The sequence below is a fragment of the Onychomys torridus genome, chromosome 22, assembly GCF_903995425.1.
Source record: "Onychomys torridus chromosome 22, mOncTor1.1, whole genome shotgun sequence".
In the NCBI taxonomy this organism is placed as follows: domain Eukaryota; kingdom Metazoa; phylum Chordata; class Mammalia; order Rodentia; family Cricetidae; genus Onychomys; species Onychomys torridus.
Genome location: NC_050464.1, coordinates 17,112,490 through 17,128,496, shown reverse-complemented (window position 1 = coordinate 17,128,496; position 16,007 = coordinate 17,112,490). Strand labels below are relative to the sequence as shown.

General features: G+C 50.0%; 1 protein-coding gene across 8 annotated transcripts in view; it reads right to left on the bottom strand.

Moving 5' to 3' along the window:
• The window catches only part of Cux1 (cut like homeobox 1), a 331,979-nt gene that overhangs the window by 49,928 nt on the left and 266,044 nt on the right, over positions 1–16,007 (bottom strand). For 4 of the 8 annotated variants that reach the window (XM_036172586.1, XM_036172588.1, XM_036172587.1 and 1 more), the window contains 3 exons: positions 14,564–15,405; positions 12,332–12,497; positions 11,675–11,731 (listed from right to left, as the gene is read on the bottom strand). The exons of the other annotated variants lie outside the window; for them this stretch is intronic. In XM_036172586.1, coding sequence (XP_036028479.1) covers positions 11,675–11,731; positions 12,332–12,497; positions 14,564–15,405 — 1,065 coding nt within the window. The remainder of the gene's footprint in view (positions 1–11,674; positions 11,732–12,331; positions 12,498–14,563; positions 15,406–16,007) is intronic. 8 annotated transcript variants of the gene reach the window in all.

The window sequence follows — 16,007 nt, the reverse complement described above, 5'->3', positions numbered from 1 at the left end:
GAGGGATCTGAGGACCTTTCCAGCCTATAGCCATTGACAGCTTTGGAAGTCAGAAGAGGGTGACCACCTGCCTGGAGTGCTTCTCAACCTAGTTCAGATGAGTAGACAGTGCTGTGGACAACCAAGGAAATGTGGGTGCTCAGTGTACACCGAGAGCACCCAGTCTACTGGACAGACTAGGCCTTTGCACTCTTGTGTGAGAAGCACACTCTGCTCAGCTCCTGTGGTTTACAGGGCCATGTGGTAACATGTGTCCTGACACTGCTACATACATCTTTGCTTGGTGGCCTCACTTCCATTCCTAGGCTTTGTGCTAAGCAGCAGATTCTCACAGAACTCCTGGCACCTCCCCAAAATTCCTACAGTCACACATCTCCAAGGTGTCTTCTTTAATCCTGGCACTTGGAAGCAGAGGTAGGAAGCCCAGCCCAAAACGCAAGGTGTCTTCTTTCCAACACAAGTATTGTTTTGACTAAAACACAGGCTACTCTGATCCATGTCCCAGCATGCTCTGCCCACCCTTTTCCTTGTGCCTTGGGACACCTCCTCACTAGAAAAACAAAAACCAAAAAAAGAAGAAAAGTAATCAGTTGTGTCAGAGATGACCCACAGCCTTCCACCCATGAAAAATTTCCAAACTTCTGACATCACCAGCCAGCTCCCAAGGAGTCCGGGCAGTGGCAGGTCTTCAGCAGGCTCCCTCTCCCCCCCTCCCTGCCTCTTTGTTAACACACTAATCCTGCTGACCTAAGTCTCAGGAAATTTACCAGGATCCCCTTTCTTTCTTTTCAGGAACTCACAGAGATCCACCTGCCTCTGCCTCCTGAGTGCTGGGATAAAAGGCGTGTGCTGCCGCTGTTGGCGCCGCTGCCACCGCCTGGCTCCCTTTCTTTTCAAATAGGAAAGGAAAGAGCTAGGTTGGGGGTGTAGCTCTATTGGTAGAGTGCTTGTCTGGCATACACCAAGCCCTGGGTTTTATTCCCAGCACTGCACTAAACAGCTGTAGGAGGGGGATCAAGAGTTCAAGGTCTGGAATATATGAGACCCGTGTCAGACTTTCAAGTTCCTTCCAGGCCTGAACTGTAACTTCAGCAGTGATTATGACCCAAGGGCCCCAAGCTCTGCTCAAAAGACACACAGGAGCTGAGGATGCAGCTCAGTTGGCAGAGCACATTCGAGGCCCTGGGTTCCAGTCCAGCACCACAGAAAACAGGCATGGCAGTGCACACCTATAATCTCATAGATATAGAATTAAAATATAAATATAATTAAAAGAGAGCAGTAAGTATCTGCCATAGAGTAAATGCTGGTGTGTGTGTGTCCCTGTGTAACGACAGGACTTAAAAAAACAGGACTTCCAGAATTTGCATCAGGCACTTGGATGACACAGAAAGCTCACACTCTTCATGAACCAAGCAAGGCCGTCTAATACAGTTAAGTTAGTCAGCTTAAACTGCTTCTGCCTCCCTGGCTGGGACTCCCAAGACACTTGCCTTTCACAGAGTAATGAGACCCTCTGAGGCCAGGCAGGGGCTGGGAGCTGGGGTGTGCATGTGAAGAAGGCCAGGTGGGTAGAGGCACATCACCCAGCAGGTTCCACTAACAAAGACTCTGGGATGAAGATGGGGGATCTAGAAGAAGAGTACTCTGAAGCTGAGACTGCTGACCATCAGGGACAGTCACGCCTAGGAGAGGATGGGAGAATGGGACACCTGAGAGTCACCATGTACTACTGCACCCTACTCCTCCAGGGATGCTTTTCACACACGGGAACCCCCTCTTTATACCGAGTAAGTTACTAAAAAGGAAGCAGGGTCTCAGGAGTTCCGTGTTGAACAGTTCTCAAATTCACACCTCTTGCCTTAGCTTCTGAGTGCTGGGATTATTGCACACACCACCACACCTGGCCCGCCCTCCCTCCCTCCCTCCCTCCCTTCCCCCCCTTTTTCCTTCCTCCTTTGTTGTTTTGGGCCGTGGTCTCATGTACTCTCCCAGACTGGTCTCAAACACCTGGGCTTCTTGTCTCTACTTCCCTAGTGCTGGGATTATAGGTGTGCACTGCCATGCCTGTATTCTGTGGTGCTGGACTGGAACCCAGGGCCTCGAATGTGCTCTGCCAACTGAGCTGCATCCTCAGCCCTTGTGTGTCTTTTGAGCAGAGCATGGGGCCCTTAGGTCATAATCACTGTTGAAGTTACAGTTCCGGCCCAGAAGGGAAGCCATGACTTGATACAACTGTGGGAGTGACTCTGGGTGACACAGCTGGCCGTTTCAGGGGCACAGGGCTCGCCTTGCTACAGACCATATCCATTTAGAAATAAGGCTTTCACATTACCTCTGCTAACCTCATTACTGAACCAGTTGTGTGTATGAACACTTATCAGTGAATTCTTGTATGTTAAGAGAAAATGCACAGCACACAGTCTAAATAGATATTACTGCAGGGAAAAAACAAACACTCTGGTTAAATTGCTTTGTTGTAATCAAAGATTAATCACTCTTGTGCACATGGTGTGTGTGTGTGTGTGTGTGTGTGTGTGTGTGTGTGTGTGTGTGTGTGTTTGTGAAGGTCAGAGAATAATCTCTGGTGTCATTCCTTAGGCACCATTCACCTTGGCTCTCTGTGGTACTGGGAGTTACACTTAGGACCTTTTATGTGCTAGGCAAGGGTTCTGCCTCTGAGCTGTATTCCCAGTCCCACCTTGATTTCTGAGACAGGATCTCTCACTGGCATAGGACTAACCAAAGGGACTCGGCTGGAGATCATGTATCTGCCTGTGTTGGCCTCTTCAGTGCCGGGATTACAAGTGTATGCCATTGTGCCTGGTACCCTTACTCACCCTAAGTTGTGGGGTCTACAAATCAAACTTGGTTTCCCAGCCCAAGGCTGGTCCTTTTTGGAAAGGGCTATATTATCCAGGCTGGCCTTGAACTTTTGATACCCTGGCTTTAGAAAACTAGACTACAGGTATGCATCACCATGATCCATCTTTTACAAATAGTCTTAAGTAGTCTTTCCTTCGCAGGCCCTCTGGGACTGCAGCTCTCAAACTCCTTCCCCATGGCACCCGTGGGTAATGAGCGTTGTGTCCACCTGTACAGGGAGAAGCATCTGTCCCAAGCAGCAGCCTGTTCCCACTCAATAACAAAGCCACTCAGCCAGCATGCAGGTAATGGGTCTAGGCTGGATTAGCAAGCCTGTTCCACAGCCAACCAAAGCTGGGGCACACATGGGTGTGGCTTGCTACTTCCTGTCTTTTAATGACCACTCGGTGGTGAACTACTTTGGTTGAATGAGGAACCAGGTAACATTTTCCATATAGACATCTTTGTGTGAAAAGCTATTAAGGTACATTATTTTACACATCCTCCCAATCTTGCCATACTGCTTTCCTTAATTTGTGATGAGATTGTTGGGAAAGAGTACTTAATGTAGGACAGTCAGTAAAAGTAATTTATCATTTCCCCGCTTCAGTGCGCCTGTTATCAGCGGGCTCATTTTCTGCATTCATCATGCAATCAGCCTATTATTTGCATATTAATCAGGCAGTGGACCATGAAGGAACCGCATCCCCGCCAAATGCTGCACTATCTCAGGAGAAACACTCAGTAATTATCATACATCAGTGTTATGATGTGGTAATTGATTATAACATCTTCCTGAAGCCCCTGGGGAGTCCCTCCACTAACCCAGCTCCGGGCACACTGGGTGGACCTTTTCTTTTCTTGCAAAAACCTGAGTGGCTGTTGCTGTCCTTCCCTAGTGTTATTTCTAGGGAGTAATTGATTATTGTTATTTTTAATTTTTATTACACTTTTATTTACTTTGTATGTGTATGTGTGTGTACATGCCAGAGTGCACATGTGGAGGTCAGTGGACAACTTGTAGGACTCAGGTCTCCCCTTCCACTATGTGGGTCACAGGGATTGAATTCAGGTCATCAGGCTTGGTGGCAAGCACCTGTACCCATGGAGCCACCTTATCTTTTCCTGATTCTGTGAACTGTTCTCCCTGAGATAACACGGATCTTAACTCAGGAATGAGAAGGTTGGGCTGGGGCTGTGGTTTAGTAGATGGACTGCCTGCACAGCCTGCATGAAGTTCTGGGTTCCACCCCCAGCACTTAGTGAATCAGGTGAGGTGGGGCACGCCTGTGAGTCCCAGTAGTAAATGGGAGATGGGGGCAGGAGGATGAGGAGGTAAAGTTCATTCTCAGCTAAGTAGAGAGGTGGAGGCCAGCTTAGGACACTCAAGACACTATTTCTAAATAAATACATAGAGTAGAGTGAGAAGGCCTGATCCAGGGGCATCCTGGGGACCTCATGGGTCTTTGCGGCTCAGTCTTCTGGTTTTCAAGTTGGTTCCCCCATCACCACAGGAGCTGCTTACCCAATAAAATGTGCTACCATTCCAGTCTCTCCTAATTGTGAAGCCGGTACGACGGCAGTCTGCCTGCTTTATTTAGGTGCCAAATGAGAGGCTAATTTTGGCCTTATGTAAAGCATGAACCCCACATCTGCCAATTCAGACATGGTCTATATTTAGGATCCTAGTTCCTCAGGGAAGAACAAACAGCCCAAGATGAAGCCAGTGATGGATACCTCTGGGTTGCCTCCTGACCTGACCTATCCTGAAGAGGGCCAATGGGCATTTCCCTCCTCACTCATGGGGGAATCTGAGCATGCCCTGTGGGCTAGTCACATGGGGCTGGGGTCTGACTCAGATTAAGATACGGCAGCCTAAGAGTAGAGCTGCTCTCAGCAAGAGGATTTAGACTAGACGGGGTTGCAGAGGAGCATGCCCCTCCACTGCCTAGCCCAGGTATATCCAAACCAAACACTGGCACACTTTCTAAGTCCGAGGCCCGTGGTGTTTGTCATGGAGGCCATGGCCCTCCCGTTTCAGGTCCAGGCACAGTCCCACACAGGAAGCCCTCCTTGGCACTTAAGGTTTTCTATGAGTTCATCGCTATGGGTCTGACTTTTTATTTTGCCCATATAGGATTTGAATCTGTGTGAGTGTGAGTGAGTGAGTGTGTGAGTGTGTGTGTGTGTGTGTGTGTGTGTGTGTGTGTGTGTGTGTGTGTGTGTGCATAAATGCACATGGAAGCTAGAGGTTAACCTCTGGGGTCAGGTCACTCCTTAGGAGCCCCCAACTTGTTTGTTGAGACAGACTCCCTCATTAGCTTGAGTTCACCAAGTAGTCCTGGGGAGCGCTGTCTGCCTCCCCATGTGCTGGGACTGCATGCACATGCCACGTCATATACCTGTTTGTTTCCCTTTCTCCCTAACATAGGTTAGGGACAGACTTTAGGTCTTCATGCTTACAAAGCAAACGTTTTTCTGACTGATGGGCTGAAGCCTTCCCTTGACTTTCTATGCAGCCTCAGTGGTCAACCTTTCCTTTGTCCCAGGAGACTGGATCCCCTGGCTTCTGGGGCTGGCTCCTATAGATACCTACCTCAGTGGCAGCAAGGCCACTAGCCTTGGAACCAAGTGAACTTATGCCATCTGGTGGGTGGTGGGCAAATTCCCCCCCCCCCCATCTTTTTTTTTTTTTTCAAGACAGGGTTTGCTTGTTCTGGAACTCATTATGTTCTGGCCTCAAATCTGGACATGCGCCTGCTTCTGCCTCCCAAGTGCCCAGCAAATTCCCTTTTTTAAATGTGAAATTTTCTTAAGCAGATATCCCCACAAGGGGAAGTTCTGCTTACTAAGGACCCAGAATAGTCTGTGGCCCATGGAGACACAATGTGTGAGCCTCATCTTATTCCCACTATCTTCCTAAAATTACCTGAGAAGTTTTCTGCATTCAGCTTCTTCTTTTATCCCTAGATTGGAACGTTAGAGACCCAAGTCCTTGTGTGCTCCTGTGACCTACTTTTCTCTCTTATACTGAAGGCCCAGTACTGTAAATTCTGTCTCCCAAAGTAGGTGCACCCAAGAGGGAGGAGAGGTGGCCGAGGCTGTGTGGGCCAGATGGGATTCTGTAAAAGTGAGGCCAGGCAGTGCCAGTCTTGATGGCAACTGTCTCCAGACTACTTTGCCCACCACTGAGTGCTGACCTTTGACTGTAACTCTTCTTCTGAAGCTCAAGAGGTTCCAGTGGTGACTGAAGAAAACACCCATTCATTTGCCTGTGCTTGGGTGGAATCTAGGGACCTTGTATGCTAGGCAAGTCTCCACCACTGAGTACACTCCCTACCTGGAAAGCCAACATTGGAATAGCACTTGCTTCTGTGTTCTAGAAGCAGTATACTTAAACCCATTCAGGCCTCCCCACAGTCTAGGAGGTAGCGCTGAAGAAGCAGGACAGGAAGGTTGAGTTGCTTTGCCTCAGGCCACACAGGCACTAAGAGGCAGAGGTAGGATGAGTCAGCACTGACTTGCTTGCTCTGCACTAGGCCAAGGGAGGAATAGTTTTCAAGGACTAGAGGGTGGCTCAGTGGTAGAGCACCTGCCTAGAATCCCCCAGTGAGGGGCTGGGGTGTGGCTCAGTGGTAGAGCACCTGCCTAGAATCCCCCAGTGAGGGGCTGGGGTGTGGCTCAGTGGGAAAGCACCTGCCTAGAATCCCCCAGTGAGGGGCTGGAGTGTGGCTCAGTGGTAGAGCACCTGTCTAGAATCCCCCAGTGAGGGGCTGGAGTGTGGCTCAGTGGTAGAGCACCTGTCTAGAATCCCCCAGTGAGGGGCTGGAGTGTGGCTCAGTGGTAGAGCCCCTGTCTAGAATCCCCCAGTGAGGGGCTGGAGTGTGGCTCAGTGGTAGAGCACCTGTCTAGAATCCCCCTGTGAGGGGCTGAGGCATGGGTCAGTTCCTATACAATACAAATATACAAATAAGGAGATGTGCCCTCCAGTGACATGCTCCTTGAATGTTAAAGGGGGCAAGAGCAACAGTGTTCCACAGGAAGAGAGGACAACATGCTTTTATCATCCACTTTCCTGCAGTTGTTTAAGAAGAAGGCTTCTGAACTAAGTTTCTCATGGGTTCAGGTTTGTTCCCTACCTGAAACACTTTGTTGTCTGATTCCATTACCTTTCATGGCCCAGTTGCAGCTCTAGGGACCTCTTGGCAACCCTTTGCCCATATGTGCCACATAATAGCCCAAATCCAGAGATTCCTGCTTTGGCCTCAGAATAGAGAATCCCTATAATATGCTACATCGAACAAAATAAAATGACCCAAGGCAGACTGCCAGCAAGAAGGAGAGAACTGAGGGCCACCATGTTGATGGCACCACAGGCTAAGATTTCAGGCCATGAGGCAGTGGGTATGTGTGCAGTCTTTTCAGACCATTCAGGGAATTTCAGGTCTTTTTCTCTGTGGGTGGGCATGTCACATGTATGCATCTGTGTATGGAGTGTGCACATATGTGCGGAGCCGGAGGATGACCATGGGTGCTGCTCCTCACCTATTTTGTTTTGTGACAGAATCCCTCACTGACCTGGACTCAGGGATTCGCCTCCCCAGCACTGGATTTACAAGCAAGCACCACCACACATGGGTTCTGGGGACTGCACTTGGATCCTCAGTTGCATGGAAAGCTCTTGACTGACTTAATGATCTCATGAGCCCTGAGTTTTTCTCTTCTGTTTGATTTGCTATATGAGGCTATGTGTAAGTGGTTATACATGAACCTTAGTTACATGAATGCTGCCAGAATCATTCTGTCTGGAAAGAACCAGTTGCTCTCATGACATTCTTGGAGTAAAGAGAAGGAAAAGTGTAACTTGAGTCTAGCACATTCATGAGGAATTCTGCCCACTCTATTCAGTCCCATGAAATTTTTCTGAGGCTGCCATCAACCCTCTCTGTCACCTCTTTCATGCCAGCAAAATGCCAAGAACTGGCTGCTTAGTCAAGAACAGACTCCAGCAGAATCCTACTGTTGGGCTAGAGACAAGATACTCCTTTAACAGGGCTTCCCAGCAACTCAGGCAAGTGTCACGATGCACACCATAAAGGCAAATTGGCTACCATGCTATGAGGCCTCACCTACATAGCTATGGATGTCTCAGAAGGGTAGAAAACACTGGACTTCCCATGCCAGAGTCAGCCTGCTGCAGCTGTCCCCTCTAAGGGACAGCTGACACTCTGTTGATGGACAGTGGCGCCATGGAGCTGCATGACTCTTCATGGACAGACATGACTCTTCATGGACGGACATGACTTGGAAGCCATTCTTCCTGACCACCCAGTGTGCTGGGAAAACGCTGAGTGTTTTGTGCCTAAGCTGTGGAAAATGGGCTGTCATTTTACTCGTACACATTGACAAGATCCGCCAGAAGCCAGAGACAAAGGAGCAGGCAGAACACCTTGTTAGCTACAGTCACGAAAGGCTCCCGTACCAACAAGTTCCCAAGCTGAGGGCACAGGCAGCTCTTGCGCGAGCCCTGCCACCATTTCTGTCACCATGGAGAGTCTCTTCCTCCCTCTCAGAGCTACTTCTCGACTCCCCTTCTCTAGGGGCTGAAAGGTAAACCAGCCCAAGCACCTGCAGAAGTTAGTTTTAAGAAATAAAAAGGAAATACTACACAAGGTTAGCAGATACTATCCAGTGTGTGGGCTCCCTGAACCCTGAGGATCCACATGAAAAAAGCTAAGTGCCCTGGTGGGTGGTGTAATCCTAGCACTGGGAAGGTGGGGGTCTCTGGCCAGCGAGACTAGCCCAGTTGGTGAGCCCCAGATTCCGCTGAGAGACCCTGTCTAAAAAACAAGGTTGACAGCTCCAAGGGAATGACATCCAAAGTTGACCTCAGGCCTGTGCCCCCTACTCCCCACGCACAGAGGTCACCATGGAGCATCACTGGTAGTTGAAAATGACATGAAATTTCCATTATACCTCAAGGTTGAGATTATCAGAGGATACAAAGGGCCATGTCCACTAGATAGTTGGAACTTGGGTCTCTCCTCATCGGAGAGATTGGTGTACGAGTCACTAAGGACTAGAATGGAGAACTCCTGACCCTATATCTAATTCCTGAGTGCTTTATGAGTGCTGTGGATGGAATCCAGGGCTATGTGCTAGGCATGAATTCTACCAACTGAGCCATGTCTCCAGCTTCTAGGTAGGAATTCTTTGGCAAGGAGAAGGGTCCCTAGTCAGCACTTTGCCCTTTGCCAAGGAGAGCTTTGACTACCATGACAACCAAGCATAGGGCCCTCTGTTTAGGCCTTGAGCTCCTCACTGACCTGGGAAACCCCACTGAAGATACAACTGACCAAGGGAGAGAAGGCAGGTTCTTCCAAGTTCCTATACCCTAGGGAGAGAAGTGAGCCCCACCACTGTCCAGGAACTGACCAGGCCATGCTGTGCACCTCCAGGTACAGCTGTCAGGAATCCATGAGGGGCAGAGTATCTTTCTCAGTTGTTGGACCTTTGGGATGGGGTTCCACAGTAGCCATGACAAAAGAGGTAATCAGAATTTTATGGGATTCTCTGAACCAGAGAGTTCTTTGGGAGGAAACAATGATAAAAGCTGTCAATGATTCTAGAATTTTCTAGAATCATTTATCACAAGGATTTATCAATACTATCATTACAAAATAATTCTAGTTTTGGGGGATAGGGATGTACCTCAGTTGACAGAGTGTTTGCTTAGCATGCTGAAAGTGCTGGGTTCAATCCCCAGTAATGCATAAACTGGGTGTGCATATCTGTAATCCAAGCACTTAAGAGGTGGGGGCCAAAGGAGCAGAAATTCAAGGTCATCTTTGGCTACATAGTGACTTTGAGGCCAGCTGGGGTCACATGAGACCCTGTCTTGGCAGGGGTTGATGAGATGGCTCAGTTGGTAAAAATGCTTGCTACTAAACTTGATGATGTGAGTTCAATCCTTAGAACCCACAGTGTGGAAAGAAACAATTTCCACAAGTTGTCCTCTGATTTTAATACACCTGCTGTAACACACACACACACACACACACACACACACACACACACACACGCATATTAAAAACAAAACAGCCCTTTTTGAGATGTATGGAAAAGGTTTAGGTCAGGATTCTAAGAGATATGGTGCTGAGAGACACTTAGTGTCATATTTAGGAGTGAAAGGCTTTCATCACTAAAGCATCAGCTCCACCATGACAAGCTTGGTCTAGCCTGGGATAGGTAAGTAGTTCAAGGAGAGCTAACTTCTCATTGGAGTAGGAGGCCAGGCCACTTTACCACACAGACATCCACAGAAGTGCAGCACAACCAACTCAGCCACATTCCCTCCTAAATTCTGAGTGTGAGCTAGAGAGAAAGAGTGCTGGTAATCTCCCTAGTGACTCTGTCCAGTCTCTATTTCCCAGTATGGACCAAACCAAACCAGAACACCTAAAACCCATGAAACCCTCAGGGGAAAGCTTTGAGGCCACTGCTGCACCCTGACACACTCTCTCTCTCTCTCTCTCTCTCTCTCTCTCTCTCTCCCTCTCTCTCTCTCTCTCTCTCTCTGTGTGTGTGTGTGTGTGTGTGTGTGTGTGTGTGTGTGTGTGTGTAGTGGGGGAGTGTGTTTGGGATCTTGCAGTAGCAGCAGCAGCTCCTTCTAAAGCTGCCCAGCTGTTCCCCTCTATGCACATGTGTCCCCTTATAAGCCTTCTGGCAAGCTGACAGGCTCTGCGCTCGCTCCTCACTTAGCTTTGTTTGTGTTTTCAATGAATCAATGGGATACGGAGACTAATCAACATGTTTAGAAAAATAGAGAAAAGAAAGAGGAACAGCTCATGCTGCCGGCTGTGCCTGGGAGCTGGGAGAGAAAGCTGGGCTGACTGTGGGCTCCGTGCAGGAAGGCAGTGGTGAGGGCATGCATGCATCCGGGCACTGTGGCCAGGGACCTCAGGGCATAGATAACAGGTGTGTCAGGAGCCTCTGAGACCTTTCCAGTCTTTGGGATCAGCAGGAAGTGGCCTGAGCTTCACAGACTGCAACTGCCGCCCTCCCTACTTGTCCCCCTCCTTCCCTTTCAATCCTGTCCTCCTCCCGCCCCCCAGCCCTCACCGGTGTCCCTTGACTCTCACCCTAGTGGCTCCTGGGGATACTCATCCTTGGCTGCTCTATTCTGTGCTCCAATCTCTCCAGTTCTCTTGTTCAGAGGCTGTCCAGGTCTTCCACATGGAAGAAATGTCCCCTCCCATGACTCCTGGGTCAGTGATGTCTATGACTTATCTCTCCTGCTATATTGAGATCTCCCAACTGTGAAACTTGCCTCCAACAGACCCCAGCCTCAAACACAGAGCTCCATACTTAGAAAACAATGAAGGGTCCACTCCAGTAAAGGCATGGGTTTTTATCAGCTTCGCTCCTTAGCCGCCAACTCTCTGGACTGCCATCAGAAAGCAAGTCCAGAGTTTGCAGGTAGTACACTGCATTCTCTCTTTTTACCGCCGGGCCAGCTCTATGTATAATGGCCACAACCTGGAGACAGCCTCAACGCAGTACAAACCTCGATGCAGGAAAAGAAACGACTGCCGCCACACGTCAGCTGGGTCTCAAGGACACTCTGCCCAGCAGAAGCAGCTAATTCCTAAGAGCGTCTCTTGCATGACTGTGCTTTCACAGTGTCACAATGACGGCATGGCAGAGAGGAAGAGGCGGCAGTTTGCTGTGGTTAGGAACGGTACTCTTATTCCCAGACCCTGGGTTTCCAGAGCAGAGGGCTAGCAAATAAACACGGGTGTCTAGTTACCTGAGCTCACACAGCCCTGCTGGAGGGGGTCCTGCAGAGGTGTCACTGAGTGGAGGACTGTGGAAGAAAAAGGCACTGTTACATAGGAGACAGGGCTTAGAGCCTCCCAACTGCACAAACTGGGGCCAGCGGGGTCCAGGGGGAGGGAGGCTTCCCATTCTCAGCTGAGGGCCAGGACGCGGACTGCGATGAGGGCGGCTCAAGTCTATAAAGGGCCAGAAGCCTCACTTCAAGGTGGCAGAAGCCACTGCCTGTGACACTTTCATTTCTGGAGTCGCTCTGGCTGGATTTCCTTCTCAGTTCCCCAGTGGAGGTACTTGACTTTTACTTGTATTTATAAATAAACAGCATTTTCTTAATTGGTAACTAATCTTCTGCTGCTTATAAAATTAGCCAGGCTCAGCCTCTTTACTCTTGAAACCTAAAGATGGAGATGATACACATCTGTCTTTCTATCATTTGGGAGGCTGAGGCAGGAGGATCATGGGTCCTCCTTCAGGTCTGCTTTGGCTACATGGTGAGTTTGAGGTCAGTCTCAAAAATATGAACAGACCCTGTCTCACCACTCCCCATGCCCCAGTACACACTAACCCAAACCCAAGCCCATGGGTGGAGCTTGTCCTTGCCAGGCTCTTGCCGAAGGTTGGCTCTTCTCACCTGGCCCTTGTTGCTGCCCTTGCACAGGCAGGACACCCTGGCCTAGCTCTCCATTCAGCCAGAGCTGCATCCGGATGAAGGGTTCTCGGCCTTTCTGGGTCAGTTTGCTCCATGGCTTTGGCCTTGAGAGCATGTCACTGACACTGCCCTGGGACAGGCCCAGAACCTGGAGAAACAAACAAAGAAAAGCAACTGTCAGCGTCCAGAAGTCAGCAGGATACTGCAAGGTGCCTTACAGACATGCATGTGGCCCTGTGGAGCCCGGGGGAGATGAAGCCACACACAACGTGCATTGGAGGACTCAGCACTGAAGGGCAGCCTAGTGCACTGTGACAATTTGCAGGATAAGCTTTAGCAGACTATTGGTAGGAAAAAGTCTTGGAACAGGGCAGGGGTTCTGGGCAAAAGAAATTATTATAACCACAACTTCAATTGGGAGTGTGGCTCATTGGTAGAGGATAGGCCTAAAATCTGCCAGTGATGGGCTTGGGATGTTCCTAACCCATGCAAGGGCCTAGGTTTCATCCCCAGCCTGATCAAAAACACAAAAGAGAAAGTGTAGTCGCAGCTCTTATTGGGAAAGGGTGTGAAAGGAAGTGGTCTGTTTGCTCTAGGGTCTGGACCCTGCAGAGGTTGCAAGGTTGTGTTCTTGAAAACCAAGGAGCAGACATTGCAGAATATCTTGCCCTTTACCTGGTATTACCAGGACAGGCTGGGGTGCTGGCATCAGAGCCCACTGGAATTGGGAGATGCTGAGGGGCATAGAAAGCAGGCTCCTGTGTTGACACGGGCCAAAAGGGCATTTGTAAAGGGTCACTCTGTCTGACTGTACCCTGCTCACAGGTTGACCAGACGAGAGCTGGTGGGGACATGGAGCCAGTGTGGGAGGAACACTGAGCTGCAGACGACCGACAATTTGCATGCTCGCACTCAGGCTGCTGCCTCTCACATATGGCCATACATATGTATGGGCACAAACACCCCCCAGGGCACAGATGTAGCCCAGAGATATTTAGGGGCCTCATCCCATCACTCTGCAAAGTTTTCCAGTTCCAGAATAAGCAGCACTCATGGGCCAAACAAATTCAATGTTATTAAGTTTGCTAAATTTAAGGTGGGAGCATAAAATGCCTATTTAAATGTTCACAAATTTTATTTTTACAACACTGAACTCAAAATTCTCCAGGGACTTTCAATTCACATCTTCCTGTCTGTGGACCTTCATCGCTTATTGCAAAATTGGGACAAGGAGGTCATAAACAGACCATAGAGTTCAAGGCCAACATACAGATGAGACAGAGAGGGACTGGGTGAGGAGGGATGGGTATCCAACAGGGCTGTGAGGGCCACTGCTGATCCACTTCCTGTGTCATCTCAGGAAGAGAGGACTTCTCTTTATAGTCTGCTCATGGTTTAATCGTTAATGATATAGGTCATTATGTTTCTTTTAGGCTTTACAGGCGTGGTAAATCCTGTTACCCTGAATCTGCCATCCGATGGGTCTAGAAGCTCATCCACACATAATTACACTTTCATGAGCCAGGAGGAGACGTGTGGAGCTCGGATGGTCCTCTGGGCTTCGTAGTGCAGTGAGAGGAACAATGAGGAGCAGTAACTCACGCCTGTAATTGGAGCACGTGGGAGGCCCAGGCAGGAGGAGTCCTGCTAGGGAGAATCTAGCCTGGGCTACACAGTGAGTTAGTTCTAGGTAGGCAGGACCACATAGGGAGACCCTGTCTCAAAATTAACATAAACTGACAATCAGCCTCCTCCCAAATCAACAATGAAACAAAAAAACACAAGAAAGAAAAAATGTAACAAAACAACCAAGGAGCAATTATGATCTCCGCAGCTTTTTGCTCCCACATGTGGTGGTTCTCGGAAGGCTGGCTGTTCCCTGTGCGATCTGATCCCATCAGACCTTTTAGGGCCAGAAAGGCTTGCAGAAGTGTCCCTCTGCTGCATGTGGCCTCAGAGGCAGGGCAGGTACAGGGTCACCTGCCAGCTTGCTGCATGCAGATACTAATGGACCATGCTTCCTCATCTGCTGCATGTCAGTTTTACCAGTTACTAAGCAGGGCAGCGGGAATAGACAGGATGGCACAAAGTGGGTGGGAATTGGTGACATCTGATACTTCTGTGATGGCCATGCTGTGCAGAATGTACACTTTGGCCTCAGACCTAAGAAGAGATGGGAAGCTATGCCTGCCCCGCAACAGTGAAGCCCCTTACCTTCTCCCCAAAGATCCTCTGGCAAATGCCGTTCTTTGCCAGCTTCTCTTTGACCTGCCGGGTGAGCTCAATGGTGTCCACTTCCTGATACATGTAGACCTCATACTGCTCAGGAGTCAGTGGGGGCACTGAGGGCTTTGCCGGCTTTGCCATGGGCACGATTGGGGAGGAGGGCAGAGGGCTGTTCTGGGGTGTCTCGCTGCGGCTGGCTCCAGTGAGGCTCAGCTCTGAGCTCTGGGAGTATGGCGACTCAGCACTGGGCCACTCCTTCCAGTACTCTGCTGCTGCTGCCGACGAGGGTCCCTGGAGCTGGCTGCGCTCAGCCCGAGGCTGGCTGCTGCTCGCCTTTTCCTTCCCACCTGCAGCTGCTTCGTCCACCTTGGTCTCCTCGGAAGAGGTGAGATTTCTTCTTTCAGGCTGGATAGGGCTCCACCAGGGATCCTTCCAGGGGCTGCCTCGGACCAGCTCACTCTTCACCTGCCTCAGTACCCCCTGGGCAGCATCAGTTGATCCTGGTGGGTCCAGGCTGGGTGCATCCTGAGCCTCTTTTTTGAGGGCTGGGGCACTGGGCAAGGCAGAGGTACTGGCCTCAGGTGCTGCGGGGGTTTTCTTCAGGGGGACGGCAAGAGGGGAAAAAGTGGACACAGTAGACATGGGCGAGGCAGACAGGAGCTTGGGAGTGAGGATGGCGAGGTCAGGCTGGGACAGTGGTGCTGGCTTTAAGGCAGGGTCAAGGGCAGCCTGCTGGGCCTCCATCTCCCGGCGGGCCTGCTGTAGGATGGAGCGGATGGCGTCATCAGAGTTCCCACTGCTGGATGCAGAAGATGGCTGGACTGGTTCAGCTGTGAGGAATGAACACAGGTGAGGTTGTGGTAGGATGGTCCCTGGCAGCTGTGGGCTTCATCCCACCTTGACCTAGTGGAATGTGATCATCTGGGATGGTCACTACACTGTGCCATTTCCCTAATATCTCATCACCAAAGATACCCGTACACCTCGTTAGAGAGGGGAAGACAAGGATTGACAGCCTTTGTGGCATAGCGGCTGGCTTTCCAACCATGGAGGGTGATCAATGGGGACACGCCTCACTCCTACCCTGGCTTTAGTTATTACATTTGTTTATTTTATGCGTGTGTGAGCACACGTGTGCTGCAGTCCTCTTCTTCTACCATGTGGGTGCCAGGGATCAAACTCAGGCTGGCAGTCTTGGTGGCAGGCAAGGGCCTTCCCTTGCTAAGCTGTCTTGCTGTACCTCTTTCTTACGTGTGTGCGTGTGGTGAATGCACATGTGCTACAGCGCTCCTGTAGGTGTCGGTCCTTGCTGTTCCATTGTTTCAGATAGAGTCTCTGTTGGTGCATTAACTAGGTAGTCTGGCTTGTAAGATTCTGGAGCTCCTGTCCCCACCCGGATCCCTGAGGGGAGCAGGGTGACAGATGCTTCTGC